Source organism: Benincasa hispida, chromosome 4, assembly GCF_027475165.1.
Source record: "Benincasa hispida cultivar pf3 chromosome 4, pf3_genome.v1.1, whole genome shotgun sequence".
NCBI classification, from domain to species: Eukaryota; Viridiplantae; Streptophyta; class Magnoliopsida; order Cucurbitales; family Cucurbitaceae; genus Benincasa; species Benincasa hispida.
In genome coordinates this window covers 18,826,148-18,849,348 of record NC_143481.1, presented here as the reverse complement: position 1 = coordinate 18,849,348, position 23,201 = coordinate 18,826,148, and the positions used below count along the sequence as shown (strand labels likewise).

The 23,201-nt window shown below is 33.7% G+C and overlaps 1 protein-coding gene across 1 annotated transcript; it reads left to right on the top strand.

Annotated features, from left to right (window-relative positions):
• Positions 1–8,637: 8,637 nt before the first annotated feature.
• LOC120075900 (protein PHOSPHATE-INDUCED 1-like) lies at positions 8,638–11,027 on the top strand. The gene is made up of 2 exons (XM_039029641.2): positions 8,638–9,092; positions 10,239–11,027. The coding sequence occupies exons 1-2, from the start codon at positions 8,790–8,792 to the stop codon at positions 10,872–10,874; spliced, it is 939 nt and encodes a 312-aa protein (XP_038885569.1). The 5' UTR covers positions 8,638–8,789; the 3' UTR covers positions 10,875–11,027.
• Positions 11,028–23,201: the final 12,174 nt, after the last annotated feature.

Genomic DNA, 23,201 nt, shown 5'->3' with positions numbered 1-23,201 from the left:
GTTATTTGCTTACTTATTGCTACATGATCAAGTAGCAAACTCTATAAGATAGGCTTCATTTTTCTAAACGATCGAGTACCTAGTCTATATGATAGGCTTCCTTTGTCTAAATGATTGAATACCTAGTCTATACGATAGACTTCATCCATCTCCTACTTACTCGATCATCTACCTCTTCCTTTCCTTTATCCAAAGTCAAACAGAGCCCACAACTCTTGGATTCTCACACCAAGAATACCAAGGTAACCCTTGTGGTGGTGTTCTTGTTCAGTTCGAAGGTCGATGATTGAGTTGGACTTGATAGTGATCGAGGATTCTTTAGTTCGTGTTGTTAGTTGATCTGTTCATTGCATTCGAGTACTTCTGTGGACACGTTGGAGATTGATCGAAGGATACTTGAACAAAGGTTCTTGAAAGGTTTGCATACTCTATCCCTTGTTCATTTTTTTAAGAAGCATCCTTCTAATTATAGTATATGTAGAATCGTTTCTGGTTAGGCTGTAATTTTTTTGTGTTCATTCTCAATCGGATTTAGAATGATCCACTTCCGCTCACTGGATCTCTATGTTTGGGTTTCCTTCAATGGAGAGACTAGTGGGGATGGAAAAGTACTTCAGCAGACGACTGGAAATATGTGGCGGGAGCAAAATCAACAGAATTTCTATCGGCCCCTATTCTATTATATATGCAAGGGGCAGCACAAGGCGAGTGAATATCCGAAACGAGCAGCCTTTAATGCTTTTCAAGCCTCATTAGCCTGGATTGGAAAGGCAAAGCTGTTAAAGTAGAGGACGAGAATGTTCAAGATGAAGAAGATGAAACCCCCCGAATTAAGGTCGTAAGATTTTTAGCTACGATCTAGAAGAATGTGGGAGAAACAAAGGAATCCCAAAAAGGCGAACTGATGTATGTTGATGCTTAGGTTAACCATAGATCGGCAAGAAGTACCATGTGTTGGGGTTGATGCCCTAAATATCGTATGGTTCTATAGTTTGTAAACTTTGTATGAAAAAACATTTATGTGATTAATAATATTTGATATTTTATTCACTTTGCCTATGAAATATATGATATTTTAGTTGCATTAACCATAAACCAATAAACTAACATCCATGGTTATCATTGTAGCTTTAACATGTAGGTGGAGACATACAGGTAGATCATGTTTAAGTGATAACCTAAATGGTCTGTAGTTTGTGGATAAGGCTGGGTACCTTATACTGGTGACACTACGAGTATGACCCGCTTAGTAGATGTTACAAATGTTGTAAAGTGTTATAAATGATATGATTCTGATCATTCATGTATTAGACATGCGAGCGAGGATATTCTATACAAAGGAGTTTGTATAAGACTAGACCAAGAAATGTTTAGTCTCATTATATAACGTTGTTCATAATAAAGACTTTCATTTCGCTAGGATGACCACAGGTAGCATGACTTTAATCCTGAGTGAGTTGTGAACTCCTATCTATGAGGGTGGTACTTTGATTTGTATGTGGGAGAGTGACCAGATCGTTAACTCAACAAGTCTACCATTTTAAGGATTCGTCTGATTGGGGAGTTGGGAACTCAACTACACAAGATGGAATTCACTCATTCCCTGAAACAAGAGTAAGTAGATAAATTGCTCCCTTAAGGATTGATTTCAGATCTTGAATAATGTGGCGCCACACTCTCTCTTGGCCAGAGAGGGGTTTAGTCATAGTGGGACTATGATCTATTGTTCATTAGAGGGATCAGTGGTACTTAACGATTTCGATGTAACTACAAAGACAAAACTGTAATTTGACCCAGCTGTACTTGCGAGCAATTTGTGAAGGGTCATCGTACTGTTGATTGGTTATATCCAATGGATACAGAAATATATCTGTAGTGCGAAGAGTACAACTGTCGATCTTTAGTGGAGTGCCCGATAGTTAACGAATGGTGGATAATGTGATTAAAGAGTTTAATTAATTATTCACATACCGTTGGAGCTTCAAGCTACAGGTCCATAAGGTCCCATTGGTAGCTCAAAAGAATTTAGTTGAGAATCATCTTTTGGGTTAATTTAAAATGTTTAAATTAATAAGAGGGAATTTAGTTATATATGATATAATTAAATTGATTCAATTATACATGATATAATTGACACAATATATTTGATACATTATTGTTTAATTGGAGAAATAATTATTTGAATGAGATTCAAATAGTTGTTAAATTTAATATAAATATGATTTATATTAAATGTCATAAAATAGAAAAAAAGAACTATAGTTTATATTGTATATGATGCAATATTAAAATTATATGTTATAAATATAATATGATAAGTTGATTATCATATTTATTTATATTATTAATTATTCGATAATTATCCTCTTTTTCTCTCTAACCACCTTATTGGGAGGTTAAGCGGTTTATTATGGCAAAGGGAATAAATGAAATATGATTTTATTATTCCAAATAGAATTGTTACACGATTGAGAGATACCGATTTGGTTGAAAGCATATGTGATAGACTTCTTTCTCTATACGATTGAAGAAAACTCTATGCGATAACTTGTTCTTCATTTAATCATCTTTCTCCTCCAAACCAAAAGCTCCCTCCTAACCATTATAGCCAGAACTCACCATTCCTGGGTTCTTACCCCGAGAATACCAAGGTCATCAAGTGGTTGTGTCCTCTTTTTGTTCAAGATCTTTGCTGTTTGGAGAGTTCGTGACTGTTCGTAGTGGTTGTGACATAACGAGGGATTTACTTGAAAAAGAGTTCTTCAAAGGTATAATCTCTGAACTTTGTTTCTTATTGAAAAACATATTGTAATTTAGTTAAAGTGCGTAATCTGTATGTATTACAATAAATGTTTATGTTCAATTGAAATGAGATTTGGAAGATCTACTTCCACTCATAGGTTCTCTGTAAAACGAGATCCTTCATCATGGTCGACCCAGGAGTCACCCATAACTTTATGTCCGAAGTAGAAGCTAGACGGTTGAATCTCCGTTGGGAAGGTGGCACAGGTAGAATGAAAGCAGTGAACTCTGTGGTCTTGCCTATTACAGGAATGGTAAAGATAGCAGTCACAAAGTTGGGGGATTGGAGTGGCCCTGACGATTTCGTGATCGTGAAAATGGATGACTTTGATGTGGTGTTGGAGATTAAATTCTTCCTTAAGCACCAGGTAATACCAATACCTCTCACAAAATGACTACTGATTACAGAGTCTACACCCACCATTGTGCATGTCGGGATCAGACAGCCGAATGGGATGAGGATGATCTCGACCCTCCAATTGGAGAAGAACTTTACCCACGAGTCAGTTGAAACCATGGAAGAGAAGGCACCTCAAGATATTTTGTGTGTCTTGGAGAAGTGTCGTGTTGTCGAGTCGGCTAGTTTACACAAGTCCATGCCTCCAAAGAGGAGCAAAAAAAGAAAAAGGAAGCCTAGACACCGAGAGTTCCTACCAGGGGACAGGGTTCGAGTAAACTTGTGCCTTGGACTGATAGGATATACAAGCATGCAAAGAAAGCAAACATAATTAATAAGCACTCTAATTACATTTAATTTGAGTTTTATAAGCATGTTTAAAAAGAAATTTAAGAAGGGGGTTTCTTAACAACATACCTTTGATGAGTTCTCCCAACTTCAAGTTGCTCTTCACGTGATTCCAGATCTAATTCAGTAGTGAACCACCAAGAGATCTTCTCTACTATTCCCAGCCTTGAATTTGAGTGGTGGAACTTCAATTAGAGTGAATTTTTGAAGGGTGTATTTGTGGATTTTTTTGGTGAAACTGAATTTCTGCAACATTCTTCTAAAGAACACATAAATTCACGCTTCCAATCATCAATTTTAGAGCTTTTATACACAAAGTTCATGCAAGCACTCAAACTCAGCTCAATGCCAACAGTAACTTGATGAAGAAGTGGTATTTGTGTGTAAATTTGGGAGGAACACCTCCTACTTGGTATAAATGTGGGAAGAACCCACTCAAACCAAGTTTTCATTTTTCCAATTTCAAATTTTAATCAATTCTAAAATTAACTAAAATTTGATTTAATTAACTCATAATTAATTAAATCTAAAGCACCAAAATTCAATTTCTTGAATTGAATTGAAATTTAAAATTAATTTGATTTTTACTTAATTAATTAATTAAATAATTTAATATTAAATATTAAATTAATTACATACCCAATTTAAAATATGAATCCTATTCATGTAATTAGTATTTAAATCAATATTTAAATATTATATACTCTCCAATTTCGTTTAATTTCAATAAATTAAACATTGATTATATCAAATATAATTATACAAACCCTAATTTGAATTTGAACAATCCAAATTGATATCATTCAAAATTCACTTAATTTATTAATTCATGGTGTTCATGTTTTACGAATTGGTAGAGGGACCTTATAGACCTACAGATCATGAGTTCCAACGATTTATGATCGTTAACTATTAAGGCATACTTGCTATAGCTCGATAGTTGCACTTCCTCACTGTAGATATATTTGTGTCCACTTGATTTAACCATATTAGTAAGTCGACCCTTCACAGGTTGTTCGTAATAACGACTAGGTCAATACACTGTTTTACCTCCGATATTACGTTTTGCTCCTTAAGTTCCATTGATCCTCTAATAAACAATTGGTTTGTGATCCAATCACTAAACTAGACACCTCTTGGGCTAATGAGAGGGTGGGGCCACTTGTTCAAGACATGAATTTAGTACTTAAGAGAACAACTTTTCTTCTATCCCATAAATGGGTAGGTGTAGATTCCTTATTGCACCCTATGTCCCCAGCTATCTACCCGGTCTTACCCTTGAAATGGGAGGCATATTGAGCCGGTGTTGTTGAATCAACCCTCACCTATGCAAATCTAAGGATAATTATGAATAAATAGGAGTTCATAGTTAGCTTAAGATTAAGATCGAGTTACCTAGGTCATCTAGCTCAGGATTAAGATCAAGTTATCTAGGTCATCTAAACAAAATAACCAGTCTTTAAACAGTAAACAACGTTATAAAGTAAGAGTGACTTATTTATTGGTCCGATTTTATGCAAACTCATTGCATAGGAGACTCCCACTCCTCATGTCAATACATGAACAAATTAGGATCACTTTGTTTGTAGCATCTTTACAAAAACTTGTAACAACTACAGAGTGGACCGCATCCGATAGTGTTACCAGAATAAGGTACCCAACCTTATTTGTATACTATAGATTATTTTGACTATTTATTCAAACTTGATCCACTTTTATGTCTCCACATAAAGTTTAAGTATTCATATAATAGCCATGAATCTCAGTTTATTGGATTTAGACTTTATAAGTGCAATTTATAGATTTCAATAACAACTTTATTGAAGTAATGTCGAATAACATCTTTATTGATAATAGAATAGTTTTAACTTTACAAACTGCGAGTTTTAGGACATAGAACCCAACAAGGACAATTTCGAAGTTGAGGACAAAGAGAACGTTGCCTCGTGAATAGCTTTAGTGTACTGGTGGAAGTTATCGAATGGGTTGGAAAAGCCTTTTATCGGGTGCAGTTACCATTGTGGATGGAGATTTGCCATCCACGTAAGTAGATTGAAACTCTGTCATCCCGACCATACCGAGGAGCGATGTAGGGTGGTGACCCGTCCAACAGGCACGACAAAGAGAATGATAGAGGATGCAACTATTGAGAGACTTGCTGGGAGAAGCGAAAGAGTTGGAAGACCAAGACCAAGCTAGGAAGAGTTCCTGGAGAGGTGGAAAAGCCTCCACGATAGATAAGTTTGCTGGGAGCGCGTATAAGACCTCAAGACAACTGCTCAACAATTTTCTGAGTTCAAGCAGAGTCGATTGACGAGGACGTCAACCAATTGAGTGGGGAGAATATCACGATCATGCTTGTCTAGGGCGTGTTGTCCATGGCCGCATGTCCGCCTCTATCTCTTTTTCCTATGTTTTCATCTTATGTATTTCCTTTTGCTAAGTAGTTTTCTTTCTATGTACTTTTTTTAGTGTGTGACCGCTAGCCTATTTCCATATGCAAGGGTGACGGATGTATTTTTGTTCAGAATGCACTATATAGGGGTAAGACTAATCATCATATCCTCATACCAGTGAGTTGTATGCTATAAAACCGAGTTGTTGTTTATTGCTTTCTAGCTGTATGACTAATGTTCATTATTTACACATGCTTTCAAACGTTTGCAAAAAATTTTTCCTTTAAACCCGTTGATCTAAAATCTTTTCTGAAGAACGGGGTTGGAGGTTATTTGAAACACCCATTGTGCCATCGACTATTTGGATTTGGATTGCCTAACTTCTTTGAGGGCGAAAACAACTGTCGCACAATCACCTCAAGACCCTTACGAAGATGCGATTGTGAAATTATGCTGCCACCACATCTGTAGAAGAGGAAGCGAGGAAGGAAGAACTATTGTTTGACTTTGGCATATGAGGTATCAAATTTGGCTAAGTAACATAATGGAAATGTATCATACTATAAATACTGGAACAACGATTCTACTACGTCAGTGGGCTCATCAATAATTTTCAAAACTCTATATCCTCCTTGTTGTACTAAAAAAATACTAAAAGAAGAGCTAACTGAAATAAAATTTAAATCTATTTATTTCAAAGTAAATTTCCCAATTTAACATCCACTTTTCTGCTGGAATTCTAAAAAATGAAGCAATTTAAAATAATAATAATAATAATAATAATAATAATTCTTGTCTTAAAAATTGACTTTAAATTGTAAGTGTTTAAAAAAAAAAAAAATTGGGAGAACCATAATATGAAATTTATAAGAAAACAAACATAAATTTCAAAAATAAAAAACAAAATTGTAACCTTACCAGCTTTAAATATGCATAGCGTTAGTTTGTATTGTACAATACAATTGATTAAGGTTTTTGGTCTTATAATTAATTTGGAACTTCGAAGAAAAGAAAAAGAAAAAAAGCGTGTAGTATTTTGAAATTATTGAAAATTTGAATGTAATACACCCATTTAATACTCTCGGTGCCCTAAACTTCCTTTGAGTAATAGCCAAATCATCATCCATCGATTCAAGAACAACACACAAATTAAGGCTTTTTTCCCCTTCTTTTGAAATATGAAGAAAGAAAAAATAATAATAACATTTTGAAACACACTAATAATTTAATTTAAACCATAGCTTAGTAGTTACTTTCTAATCCAATTTGTTTAAAACAAATTAAAATTATGATATCACTCTCAAAAATTCAATTAAAATAATCCTATTCTATTCATACTTAAATATTCGAAAAATGATGCGTACATGCATACAAAATAACGAGACAGAATGCACCCAAAACTCATTAAATATTTGTCTATTAAAAGAAAACACGGAGTAGTAAAAACAAAATAAACAAAATAAATGTTTAAATACTACTACTTTGATCCTAATATTTTTCTATTTTAGACCATATTTACTACGTCGTAATCAGAATTTTTACATTCGTAATGAATTTTTTTATTATTTATAATTCACATAATATTGTTAATTAATTTTCTAGAATATATTTAAATGAGTCTTACTTTTCATATTACAATTGGTTGATTACGTTTAGAGGGAAGTAAATATGATTTTAGTTTATTTTAAGTTTCTATACTTTTAAAATATTTATTTTAGTCAACAATGAGCAATCATGTTTCAAGTACTCGAACAAGTTGATAAATAGAAAATACCTAAGCTTCTCGACAACATTTTTCATTTTACACTACAAGAAATTTGGGTTTTCGACTAAAAAAAATAGCAGATCTTTAATATCGGTTTTAAATCAATACTAAAGATATATTTTAATTAGGCTACAATGTTAGTTTAAAATTGATATTGTAGATGCCCATTTATTTTTTTTCCTTTAGTAAAAAATATCATCTCTTTTATTTCTCTATCTTTCTTCTCTCTCCTTTCTCACTTATCTCCTCCAAAACCCTCCTCCATTTGACCAAATCTCACCTCTCCTTTCTCACTTCTCTCTTCCAAAACCCTCTTCCATTTGATCAAATCTCACTTCTCTCCTCTCTCACTTCGTTTGTGGAGGTGTAGATCTCATCGTCATCAGTTCTGTTTGACAACTCTGTTCGTGGAGGTAGTAGTCTATCACTGCTTATCGCGGTCTATTGAAGATAAACTATAAAATTTTGCTACATTTGTAAATATTTTGGTTCATTTTCTTAGGTTTGAAAACAACCATTTTCTTAACACTATAAGAAAATCAATTTTCAACACAAGTAGACAGATAATAGTCAATCGTTGTCTATCAGAAATAGATAATCATATTTTGCTATTATTTGTAAATTTTTTTTTATAGTTTTGTCATTTAAAATAATTTTCTTTATAAAATTATATAGAATGAGACTTCCAATAACATTAGATACGACGAAATTTCGATTTAGATTTGAAATACTTGGAATTTATAATAAAAAAACAAACAAGTATATAGTTGATAGGCTAAAGTAGCATTTATTAAACCATAAATAAATAAAGTAAAAAAAGTTAGATTCTTCCCCCTTTTAACTTAATTAAATCTTATCAATTTCTCGTGAAGTCTAGTTTAAGTCTTTAATCTCCTTTTAGCTTTAAAAAAAACTTCCTTCCCTAGAAAGCTACTTCCCAACTCCCCACTGCACACTGTTCCCCTCATGAAACCTATTCTATTATATATATGCTGTCATAAAAACCCCTCCATTTTCAATTTTCACAACCAAAAAATCAAAAAAGCTTTGAACTTTCTGAAAAATCAAACTGTTTTCCAAAATGGGTTTCTTCCGATTTCCCAATTCAATTGCTGTTGTTGTTGTTTTTGGTATGATGAATTTGTTCAATTTTGGGTTTGGAGCAAGAAAGCTTGCCTCTTTGTATGAAGCACCGCCGATGGCCATCCGTTACCATAATGGGGCTTTGCTTCAAGGATATGTTCCTGTTTCCATCTTGTGGTATGGCAATTTTACGGCTCCTCAGAAAGCCATTGTTCTCGATTTCTTTCTCTCTCTCGGTTCCCGTCCAAAGGAGGCCGACGGGGTTGCCCCGGCGGTATCTCGTTGGTGGAATACCGTTCAGGTTCGTTAAATTACCACTGAATCTAAAAGTTTGCATTTGAGATTAATTTTTGTTATGGCCTTTGACTATCTTTGATAGGAACCTGTTCTTAGGTTTATTTAATTTGGATTGGATTATACAAAATATATCTAATTTTGTATTTTGGGTAAAAACTATCTTCAATTTTAAAAAGTTTAAAATATATTCTTAAATTTTTAAAAAAATTTAAAAATATACTTTTGATAGGTATTAGATGAAAACCGTTAATGTTTTGTTTAAAAAATATTTTTGAACTTTCATAAATTTAAAAATACTTTTAAACTTGATTTTTTTTTTTTTTAAAAGTGATTGATAATGAAAGTAACAAAATACATTTATTTGAATTTTTATAAACACAAGTCTTTTATTTTCGCTCGAGTTCAAAAATAACCAAAGAAATTCAAATATTTGACATTTTGATATCTTATATGACTTGAGTTTGTTCATATTAGCAAATGACTAAAGCATTAATAGAAAATGATATATTAATAAAATAATACTTAATTAAAATTTTGTTCGGTAACCTTTGATTTTTTTTTTTTTTTTTTTAGAAAAACAACTTATAAACATTGGTTTCTATGTTTTTATGTATACATTTTTTAGTGTTTTTAATTTTTTAATAAAAAATTGGTTAAAAATTCAAATATTGACCAATGGAATATATATATATATAATTTTCAGGAATCAAATTATTACTAAATGTTCTAAACAAAAACCATTTTTGGGCAATTTTTTTGTTGACACTCCACTTTGTATTTAATAGAAAAAAATGTATTTTATAAAAGCTATTTTTATTTAATTTTTTTCTATGATAAAAGTTGTTTAACATACAAGTACTTAAAAAATTATATTGAGAGATTGTTAAACACCTCAATTTTTTTTTTAAAATGATTTATTTTCAAAATTGAACACTTGAAAAGTCAAACATATCCGTAAAATCTTACAACTATCTATGATAATTAGGCCAAGTAGAATATGGTTGTTCCAATTTTCAAGTTATAAATTTGATTCCCTCACATCACACCTAGAAAAAAAAAAAAAAAAATCTTATGTGAAATAAAAATTGTAGGAAGTACTTGAAATTGGTAACCTCATTCGAATATATATTTATTTATTTATTTAATTCAGGTTTATATGAAAAGAGCCGGAAAGAAAGACGCTAAGGTGATTTTAGCGAAACAAATAACAGACGATAAATACTCCATCGGAAAATTCTTACAAAAACCCCAAATTTCAAAGCTATCTCAGAGAGCCGGCACGAAATACGGCGGTGTGACACTGGTTCTCACGGCAGAGGACGTTGCTGTCGAAGGGTTTTGCATGAGCAGCTGCGGGTTTCACGATTGGAACCACAGATCGAAATCGGCCTTCATATGGGTCGGCAACTCAGTGAGTCAGTGTCCGGGTCAATGCGCTTGGCCGTTCCACCAGCCCATCTACGGCCCACAAACGCCGCCGCTCCAACCGCCTAACGCCGACGTCGGAATCGACGGCATGATAATCAACATCGCCACTCTTTTGGCTGGAACCGCCACTAATCCCTTCGGTAACGGCTACTTCCTCGGCTCGCCAGCGGCGCCGCTGGAGGTGGCGACGGCCTGCCCCGGTGTATACGGGAAGGGGGCTTATCCAGGATACCCTGGGGATCTGCTGCAGGACGACATCACCGGCGGCAGCTACAACGCCGCCGGCGTCGGTACCAGAAAGTATCTTTTGCCGGCGTTGTACGATCCTGTAACGTCTCGGTGTTCAACGCTGGTTTGACCCGGGGGGGAGTTAAGTTTGAGAGAGAGAGGTGGTTGGTCACGTGACCTTGTAATGTATATATGAATCATATATAAGATATGTGCGTATGTGTGAAAACAACAAAAGTGCTAATAAAAAGTTCTGTAAATGGATATTTTCTTTTGGTTTTAATACTCACAAATTATACTATTTCTAGATCTTTTAAGTGTAAAATACATTTTTTTGTCCTAGAAATTTGGACTTGAGTTTATCGTGTCGTCAGATGTGCGGTCACTGAACATCTCGTTTGTTAAGTTTTAGAAGTTACATTCTTAGTCTCGAAGTTTGACAATAGTTCTAAATGGTCCCCAAGTATGAATGCAATTAGTTGACTAATGAAAAATTGATGTGGCAATTATTTTTTGACAGTTTGTTCTCAATGTTGATTTATCTCGACAGCTTCGTAGTTTGTTTTCAACGTGGACTTGTCTCGAGGGTTTTGCAGCTTACTCTTGATGTTGATTTATCTCAAAGGCTTTGCAACTTGCCCTCAATGTTGATTTGTCTTAAAAGCTTTGCAATTTATTCTCATTGCTAGAGTTATTAAGTTTGGAAGTTGTTTGATCTTTGATGTGCTTTTGGTCTTCATTGGTGTGTAACTCAAATGTCAAAAAATGACTATGCTGATGGCCGAAAAAAGACAAGTAAGCCAATATCAAGAAAGTCTGACCTAGTTTTTTTTATGGTAAAAAAACATCATCAAAAACTCTTTCTTGACGTTTTTTGTCATAAAAAAATGGTACTTTGACTTTTTGGCCATCAACTATATGGAAAAACGTCAATAAAAATCCTTTTGCTGATACTTTTCGAATGCTGAAGTAAAGTAATATTGACATTTTTTGTCCATCAACTATTTTTAAAAATGTTAAGAAAATCCTTTTTGTTAACGTTTTTTTTATATGTCAAGAAAACTATGTTATTGTCTATCATTATACATTTTTATTGACGATTTTTAAATGTCAACTATATATTTTTGTTAACCTTTTCAAACCGTCAACTATACCAATTTAAAAAATGAAAAAAAAAAATTGGGTCATTATGACCCCTCATATGCAATCTGTAATTGACCCCAAACATGCTTTTAACCCGAAATATGCATTCACACCCAGATGCAACTCATGGTACCCAACTTATATTTTACACCCAGATGCAATTCATGGTACCCAACCTATAATTTACACCTAGATGCAACTCAATGTACCCAACCTAAATCACTTACATAAAGTTTGTAGTACAACTACAAACCCACAATTACACAACTCTTGCAAATTAATATATAAATACACAACTCTACAAAGCAACAACTTCAAAAAAAAAAAAAAAAAAAAAAAATTATGCTGAACAACTGTTGGGGTTAATGCCCTAAATCTCGTGGGTCTTGTTATTTGTAATTGTAATGTACAAATAATTTATTTATTTAATAAAATATGAGACATTTTATTTGATATTTAGTAGCATTAACCCACAAAACTAATAAACTAAGATCCAAGGTTGTCTTCTGTAACATAAACATGTATGTGTAACTCAAATGTTCGATGACCTCAGATCTTCATAGGTGTGTAACTCACTACAAGAATTTGGACATTTTCCGACGATGGAAACCGTCGACAAAAGTTCAAAAAATCGTTGGCAAAACCTATCCTGACGGTAATCCAATCGTCGGCAAAATCATTGGGAAAGCACCGTTGGGGAAACCTTTGAGCACCGTTGGGGAAACCTTTGCCGACCCAAAAAAAGCCGCGTCGTAGGGAAAAAATATATCTCGACGGATCAAGAATGAGGGCTTTTTGCCGACCCTAAAAATAAATTACAACTGCCGGGAGTTGTCAACTTATGCCGAAGGTTCCTTTTGCGTCGGGATAAGTCATTCCTCCCGATGGTAAGAATAAATTACAACCGTCGGGAGTAGAGGTGTACATAGTTCGAGTTGGAAAATTTTTGTGGACCAACCCAACAATTCAAGTTGGCTAATAATGAACCATATTAGTTTTTTTTGGAGGGTCAACCCAACCCAAAGTTTTCGGATTGGGCCGGGTTGGGTCACCGGTACTTTTTTTTTAATTTTAAATTTGAATTTTTTTTTAACTTATATATATATATATATATATATTCGGGTCGGGTCGGGTTGACCCGACCATGAAATGGGGTAACCCGAGACCCAACCCGAATTTATATTTTTTAACATTTTTAACCCAACCCAACCCAAAATAAAATCTAACCCAACCTAACCCTTGTAGTTTGGGTCGGGTAGTCCGGGTTGGTCGGGTTACTAGGTTTTTTGAACACCCCTAGTCGGGATAAGTCAACTTATGTCGACAATTTGTTTTGGTCATAGGTTACTTATCTCATGCACAAGGTTGGTGTCAGTGGGCATGCGCTGTGTGGCTGTCCCAAGTCTTAGGTTGTCACATTGTGTGAACATGATTGATCTTATATTTGGTAGACATTATTGTTTTATGTTTATGGTTTACCAACAAAAGATTCAAACAATCCTAACATTAGAACATAAAATTCATGTTTCATGGGTGTTACATTTCATGGCATGCACAAGGGTAGAGTCATGGCACGTAGAAGGTCGGCGGCTGCTGGCACCAGACTTGCCCTCCAATTAATCCTCGTTAAGGGATTTAGATTGTACTCATTCCAATTACCAGACTCGAAGAGCCCGGTATTGTTATTTATTGTCACTACCTCCCCGTGTCAGGATTGGGTAATTTGCGCGCCTGCTTGCTTCCTTGGATGTGAGCCGTTTCTCAGGCTCCCTCTCCAGAATCGAACCCTAATTCTCCGTCACCCGTCACCACCATAGTAGGCCACTATCCTACCATCGAAAGTTGATAGGGCAGAAATTTGAATGATGCGTCGTCGGAACGATGGCCGTGCGATCCGTCGAGTTATCATGAATCATCAGGATGCTTTCTCTACGATACTACCATTGACAAAAGTTAACGTTGAACTATTTTGGGGTAAAATTACTCTTTTCGACCCCTAGACCGTCGGGATATAGTTATTTATGGCGACGAAAATCTATTTTAGCATTGGAAAAAGTTAAAAAAAAAATGCATGAAATTACACTTTTTCCGACCCCTAAACCGTCGGAAAATAAGTCATTAACTTTTATCTTTATTTACTATATTTTATATCTTTTTTTTTATTATTTTATTTTTTTTTACAAATGTCATACCTGTTTGAATCTTACAAATATCAAATAAACTATAATAATTTTACAAATAAACATGTTTGAATCTTTAAAATTTGTCAAGTAAACAACTACTAATACATTTATCTTAAATATAAAATAACATCCACAAATCCTTAACTCCAAAATAACATTACATAATAACAAACTACCTATAAATAACAATTCTACAACCTAACTAAGTTTGTTGGAAGATGCATCTTCAACATAAATCTCGAGATACCTACAAAATACAAATTTAAATAAGTTTAATGCTCAATATACCATATATCAATCTTAAAATGAATATAAAACTTAAAACTCAACTAAGAACATTAATGAATTGAAACAAACCAACTCGAATTTACATATTTCAATCTCAAACTCAATATAAACTTAAAACCCAACTTAAACTTAATCATAATTATACATTTACATAATTAGACAATCATGCATACCAGCTTTATACCCAATATAAGAACATTAAATAATAAAATCCATTTTAGCTTGAAACCAACTCGTATTTATACATTTAAACTCAAACTCCATATACAAATAACAATCTCAACATCAATATATAACTTAAAACTCAACTTAAGCATAAACATAATTAGACAATCATCCTCCCCCCGCCCCACTTATTTTAATCACAAACTCAATCTAGCATATAACCATCTCAAAGTTATTCTCAATCTCAATATAGAACTTTAAACTCAACTGAAAACATTAAGAATTGAAACAAACCAACTCATATCAACATATTTGAATTTCAAAGTTAGTATAGAACTTAAAACCCAACTTAAACTCAACACTGTAGGATAACAACATACATAGTTTTCTAATTAGTTTACTACGAAAGTTGAAGAGCTCATGCCTAGTTCGATTTATCTTTCATAAGCTATAAGACCTACCATTGTTCCTGTGTAAATAAAAATATATATGTTATACAGCAATACATAAGTTGTGAAATGAAAAAGAAGATACATATTTACATGATTATTCTGTATCATTAAGATGATCTTCTTATCTTACTTAATTATTATCTTTCATTGTGCAAAACAAAACAAAACAAATCAGGACATATACAATACTATAAACTTACAACTTAGGAGAAAAGAAAGTACCAAATATATTGTTGGACATCTACCACTTTCCATACACACATCAATTACTAATGCAACAATAAAAAGAAATCAATCACGCTGAAAAGTGAAAGAAATAAACAAGTAGAAATTAAATTCACACTCATCACAAAAAAAATATTAAAACGAAGAAGATCGTCCAAGAACATCAACGCCAATCAACAAGTTTCACAAAGGAATTCTAGGATCAATTTCTACGCAAGCAAGAACATAAATTAACAAATCAACAAAACAAAATAAAAACGCGGATATTAAGTACAATACAACTCAATTAACAACAAGTATAAAAATGTATAAGCAAAAATAAAATAAAGCAATAAGAACAAAAATATGTGCGTTTGAACAAAACAACGACCAAAACAAAGCGACAAGCAAAAATTGCTATAGATATCACCAAAACCATAAAAACTCACGGCAAAATCGCCATAAATGTAACGACGAGGTGGAGAAGAATCAACAAACAATAATAACTGCAGAGATAGATTAAAAAGGAAAAAAAAGAAGTAGGAAATGGAAATGATAATGAAAATGAAGAAGAATAGACCGAAGATGAGAAAGGTCACTGACGGCGAATGGCGAATGACAGGTAGGAGAGGATGGCGAACGGTGAACAATGGGGACGAGATGACGATGAATTGGCAGCGAATGGCGATATATGTGATGGTTGATCTGTGTGGGGAAGATAGAAACGAATGTTTGGGGATAGGGAGAAAATGGGAAAGGTCACAGGCGACAAGGAAAAGAAGGAAAGAAGGAGGGTTATAATCGAACCTCTCTCGACGATGGAGAAACCGTCAGGATAAGTAGTTACTCCCGATGGTTCTTTAGGTTACCATCGGGAAAGCTCTAAAAAAATTCTGTTTTTTTTTTTTTAAAAAAAATTAGTCCTATCCTGATGGTTTAAAAATCGTCGGGCTAAGTATGTACTTCTGACGTCGTTCGAACGACTGTTAGGAGATCTTCAATAAAAAAAATTATATTATATTTTTTAAAATTGACACATGCCCGACGATATAAAATTCATCGGGCTAATCAGGATCTCCTGGCGGTTGTACCTACCACCGTCGGGAGAACTTCAACAAAAAAATTTTAATATCTTTTTAAAATTTGACCCTCTCTCGGCGGCCATACAATTTTCGGGCAAGGTCAATTCTCCCCACGGTGTTTGGGTGACCGTTGGGATAACTAATTTATCCCGATCCTAATCAAACATCCATCAGGAAATCATTTATTCCCGACGTCTCAGTACAAGCGCCAAGAAAAATATGTTATCCCAACGGTTTTTCTTTTGTTGGGAAAAATCAAAATTCTTGTAGTGTCAAATGCCAAAAGATGTCTATACTGATGACCGCACGAAGATCTACAACAGACCGTGAAAGAAACAATAAAACATATCAATAGTGAGAATAATGCAACTGTAGGTCTTTAGTGAAATTACCGTAATTAATGGAAGTTGGGTAATTTAATTAAAGAGTTTAATTAATAATCCAAGTACCCTTGGAGCTTCAATCTATATGTCAATAACGTCCCCTCGGTAGCTCAACTGAGATTATTGAGAATCGAATTAATTTTGATTAAATTGAATAGTTCAAATTAATTGAGGGAACTAATTATGTGTGATATAATTACTATAAATTAATTATATATGATATAATTAAAAAAATATATTTGATACATTACAATATAAAGTTTAATTTGAGAGGAAATAAATATTTGAATATGATTCAAATATTATTTATGTGAATTGGATTCATATAAAATCTATAGATTAATTTTTTAATAGAATTTAATTTATATTAAATACTATCGATTTAATAAGAGAATTTCAAACTATAGATTACATTATATTTGATATAATATAAATTATAGGTTATATGTTATATTAGATATAATATATAGTTCGATATATATCATATAATAAATGAGTTAGTATATAATCATATTATATTAAATAAATTAAAATTAATTTAAATTTAAATTTAAATTCGATTCTAAAGGAGGGTGTTATAATAACTTCCCCTTAATTTTCTCTCAGAATCGTGGGATAAAGGGAGTGGTGTATCATCTTCTTCATATGATATCCACGGAAGAGTTCTTCCCTAAAAATTTTGCTGTCTACATTTTTTTTGCATCTTCTCAAATATCTCCCTTCCTCCCTTTCAATATTAAAGGATAACTCATATCTCTTGCTGATTCTTACTCTACAGAGAATATCGAGGTTCCATTGTGGTGGTATTCCAAAAGAGAGTTTAAAGAGGCACGTGATCGAGGAGAAGAATTCGTGAAGGTTTTTAGACTATAAGGGTATGTTTCTTCTAACCCTAAATTCCTCTTATTTATTCTTCATAGCATTTGTCGAATGTTTAATAACTTTCATCTCGATAATTTTATGTTTTTGTGAATTTTTTTTTTTAATTTCGATTCGATCTCGCTTCCGCATGGTTTTCACAAAACTTCAATTGGTATCAGAACATGTATTTCTTAGTCCCAATTTTTATTTTTTTCGAAATTAAATTCCGAGTTATGGTGGGTACTGTTTTGTTACTGCATTTACGTTGATGAATGTGGGGTTTGTACATTGTGGATGTTTTCAAGATTGGCTTTTCGGTTTACTGGTTTTTTTTTTTTACATTTTTTGGTTTGTAAGGGCCTTTTGTTTTTGGGCATTAATTGCAATCGAGTCTATATTTAATTAGTCTAGGTTTGTATTTTGTTCCCGTGAAGATCTGAAGTTTTCAGGCCAAAATGAGGATGATCGATACAAAATCGCAATGTACAAAAGTTGTAGTGGTGCCGCGACGGGATGGAAAAAGTTTCCATAGCGCCGCGGTGCTCCGAACATGAAGATGCGAAGTAGACCGGTTTTTCATGGGTGGTTCATGGTGCAGCGGTTCGGTTCTCCAGCGGTCCAATAGTGGTTTTCTTTGTATTTTCTATTTATTAATGGTAAGAATTAGTCTTTTTCAATTAATCAAGTTATTATAAATATTATATTAATTTAATTAATTGTGTGGAAACCAATCCGGTCCATAATGTGTATTTATTTATGTTTAAATTATGCATTGGATGTATGATTTGTTTTTATTATATACGTTATAATGTATGTCATATTAGAGAAAATCCCACCATAGGTTATATATAATTTATGCCTCATGAATATTATAAATATTATAATATAGTTGAATGATTTAATTAAATCATGCTCATGCATCATATAATATAAGAGTTATAATATATGAATGCATGCATTAATAACATTATCAAGTATCATTTATATTATAATAGTTATAATATATAGTTAGTATATATGGATGAATGCTGTTACTTGTTTTCACTACTTTCATTACTTTAGTATATAAATATATGTTAAGTAATGAAAATGAGATCGCATGACCCATGACACTACTTTAGGTCATTTATAAATATTATAATTTTTATAAAGTATGTCATTTAGATGCAATCTTAGGTTCTAATTTATTCCATTTATTCTTTATAATAGTTATAAATAAATAAAATTAGAAATTAAAATCTATAATAAAGAATTGCATGCTCACATAGGTTAAAATTCATTTTTTAAATGATTTAAAATATGATTCACTTTAGACCAATGATTACTTTATCTCTAATAAGATCAGAAATAGGTTTAACCTTTTAATCAGTTTAATATGATTAAATTGGTTAATATTAAAAGATTAAACTTGTGATACATATATCTATAAGGGACCTTTGTCTAAGGTCGGTTTTGTCTAGGCTGAGGTATTTAAGCTAATGGAAAGGAAGGTGAATTAGATAGATTTGTTATAAGTATGCAATGATTGATTAGAGTTTATTAAAGCATTTAATGAACATCAACCAATATTGTTTAACTATCCAAAGTAAATATTACATTGGGCAAAATAAACAATCACTTGATAAAAATAATTAGTTGTATTTTTCTAGGTTAGTAAACCCTAGGTAAAACACTTAAGGGAAAGAAAATGAGGTATATGATACTTCATTTTTCCTATCACATTTTACCCTAAAAGTTCACACCGTGAGACCTATACTCGGTCTCGAGACACTTCTTGTGTTCCCCTATGAGTAGTGGTTTTATAGGTCAATATCAAGATGAATGGAGAGTGTGTTTATAGTAAATGGTAGCGGGACGTATGTCAACACATCCTACGATCTCTCTCATTAGTTTGGAGTAAACTTTGATGCTCGGCCTTAAGGCACCTTTGCTTGTGTCCTCCTACGGATGCCATTTGCATGAGATTGTACTCAAACTCCAGAAATGGATAGGATTGCTTTAGTTTTTGCCCCAATCAATTTTTCTCTACGGTTGGCTCATTGGGCTCTAGAATCTAAAATGAGGGGTTATACTTACGGAATTTTTTTTAAGCTAGTTAACAATTTTCTAGACCAAACAATGATGACTAATAATTATAGGAACAAGAGTTGTTCTAGTGTAATTAATGGTTGAGATAGTCTCAATTCAATGAAGGATTAACGGTCACCCTATAGTGGCTTTTACCCTACTCCACTGAAGCATCATTGCAAAATAGATGCCACATATGGTGCATTAATTATTGTGCTAAATTGATTGATTTTTCAAATTGGGTAATGCTTGTTTAACTAATATAAATAAATTGTATGTTTCAACAATATTCAAAATGACTTCTGCTACGCTTAATATGCTTGCCGCTAACAAATTAAACGGCGATAACTACGCAATCTGGAAAAACACAATCAATACAGTTATAATGATCGATGACCTACATGTTGTCCTGGTTGATGATTGTCCTTAAATCCCACTAGCCAATGCCACCTGAAATGTAATGGAGGCATATGAGTGATGGGTTCAGGCAAATGAAAAGGTTCGAGAGGACATCTTGGCGAGTCTATCTAAGGTTTTGGCTAAGAAGCATGAGTCCATGGTCACTACCCATAAGATCTTGGAGTCCCTGAGGGGAATGTTTGGACATCCGTCTACTTAGCTCAGGCACGATGCGCTTAAGCACATCTTCAATGCCCGCATGCCAGAGGGAGCCTCTGTTTAAGAATATGTTTTGAACATAATGGTTCACTTTAATGTGGCGGAGATGAATGAATCTATCATTAATGAAGCCAGACAGGTTAGTTTCATCGTGGAAACTTCAACTGAAAGTTTTCTACAATTTCGTAGCAATATTGTTATGAACAAAATTGAATATAACCTGACCATCTTGCTCAACGAGCTAAAAACATACCAATCCTTGATGAAAGTCATATAGGATGGCACCAAGGACTGGCTATATTATCTTCCGCCCGGCTCAATAACTACCATGAATGCTCCCAAGAAGAAGTTTCTAGAAAAGTTCTTTCCGGCTTCAAGAGCCTATAGCATACGAAATGAGATGTACGCGATAAGGCAAGCAGTGGGAAAAACCTTATTTGAGTATTGGGAGCACTACAAATAACTATCTGTGAGCTTCCCTCATCACCAAATGGATCAATACCTCATTTAATACTTTTATTCTGGTTTACTTGCTTCAGAATGAGGTACGATTGATGCAGCAACTGGAGAAGTTCTGGCTGATAAAACTCCATCGGAGGCTAGTCTTTTAATCTCCACCATGGTAGAAAATTCCTAAGATTTTGGATAACAAGCCACAAACTTAGACCCTTCGAACTCCAAAGAGGTAAGTGAATTAAGAACAAAATTATCTAATTTGACTACTCTTATGACACATATGGCCTAAGGAGAAATTCCTCAAATCAAGACATGCAGAACATGCAAACTAATTGAACATTCCTTTGAAGCTTGTTTACAAGCTAAGCAATAGGTGCATGCAATAGAAGGATTCCAAAGGAAGTACGACCACATTTTAACACATATAACTCTGGGTGGTGTAACCATCCAACTTTAAATGGGGAGTTCAAGGGCAACAAGACAACTAGGTTTAAGGCTAGTCATCCTCTTCATCCTCATGTATTGCACGAGAGGATGTAGTTAAGACTGCTGACCACTCTCTTAAATTCCAATAGGATATTCACAAATTGCAAAAACATTCAATTCATTCGATTCAACTCTCACAAGAAACAAAGTTTCTTCAACAAGAAATAAAAGCGCGATTTAGCAACTTGGGAAATCAAATTACCCAACTAGTAACGACTGTGGGTAGACTTGAGAGTAAGGCATCGGAAAAATTACCTACTCATCCCAATCATGCTGATGTAACTGCAATCACATTGAGAAGTGGTAGGGAGACCTCTCTTACCTCTTCCATGTCATTGCCAACCTCGTTCCATCTCTTGTCACAACACAATAAGAGGTAAGAGAAGAAAAAGAAAGTAAAACAAAAGCATCGTCACAATTCCTTCAAGTCCTAAGGTAAAAGCATCTCCCCCATCTTTAATTGAGCCTTACGTACTTAAAGCACCCTTCCCAAGTAGGTTGGCTAGACCAAAGCCAGAAGACAGAGATGAAGAGCTCGTCGAGATGTTCCAAAGAGTGAAAATCAACATTCTTCTCTTGAATGCAATCCAAAAAATCTCGAGCTATGCAAAATTTCTCAAGGAACTTTGCACAAAAAAGATGAGAGGTAAGGATAAGGAAAAAGTTGAGTGAGTAAAAATGTTTCCGCTATTCTTAGAAAGAACATGCCCAAAAAATTTCGAGATCCTGATATGTTCACTCTTTCATATTTTATAGGAGATAAAAAAAATTGCATGCTATGCTTGATTTAGGTGCGACAATAAATGTAATGCATTTTCATGTTTACGAGGACTTTAAATTAAATGATTTACAAAAAAACCTCTGTGTGTATACAATTAGCTGATAGATCCTTTATCCAACCACTAGGGTAGTTAAAGACATGCAAGTTAAAGTGAAAGCCCTAATATTCCCTTGATTTTTACATTCTAAAATGGATGAGTTAACTTCCCCATCCTTCCTTACCATTCTTTTAGGGAGACCGTTTTCATGAACGGTCTCCCTAGATAAAGGTTCAATAAAGGTAATGAGAGAGAACCTTTATCTATATCTAAACCAAAATAGATGTAGATAAAGGTTCTCTCTCTGTTGAGCCCGATGGCGATATAGTTGCATTCAATATATATGATGTCATGAAATTTCCAAAGGAACACTTATCTTTGTGCCTTCAAGAGACGCTTGACTTAGTTGATGAGTTGTTGAGGACTTTTGATGCTTATGATGAAATTAGTTCTCCTTTAATTGATTCGAATCTTGAAATTTCCATAGCAAAAATCTCTATACTTCTCAAGTACATGAGGTCGAGCTTATATTGGATTTTATGTCCTAAAACTTGTAGTTTGTAAATTAATAAACATATTTTGTTTTGTTTTTCAATAAAGTTGTTATTGAAATTGTAATATTGAATCCAATATACTAAGGTCCTGAGGCTACTTAATGTAATTTGAACTTTATGTAGTGACATAAATGTGGATCAAGTTCAAATATATAGCCAAAATGGTCTATAGTATATGAATAAGGTTGGGCGCTTTGTTCTGGGGACACTATGGATACGGCCCACTTTGTAGTTAGTACAAACGATGTGATCCTGAATCCTTCATATAGAGATATGTGAGTGGGGACATCCTATGCAATGAGTTTGCATAAGACTGAACCATGAAATAGTCACTTTTTACGTTCTAAATGTCGTTTTATTTATAAAACTGACTATTTCGTTAATTGATGACCTAGGTAACTTAATCTTAATCCTGAGCTAACTATGAACTCCTGTTCACTCGGAATTATCCTTAGATCTGCATAGGTAAGGGTAGCTCATCATCGCTGGCCCAATAAGCCTCCCATTTCAAGGGTAAGATTGAGTGGATAGTTGGGAACATAGGGTGCAAGATGAAATTCACTCCTACCCGTTATAGGGATAGTAGATAGGTATTTTCCTGTAGTACTGAATCCAGGTCTTGAACAAAGGGTCCTACCATCTTCTTGGCCCGAGAGGGATTCGGTTTATAGGTTGGACCTTAAACCAATTATTCATT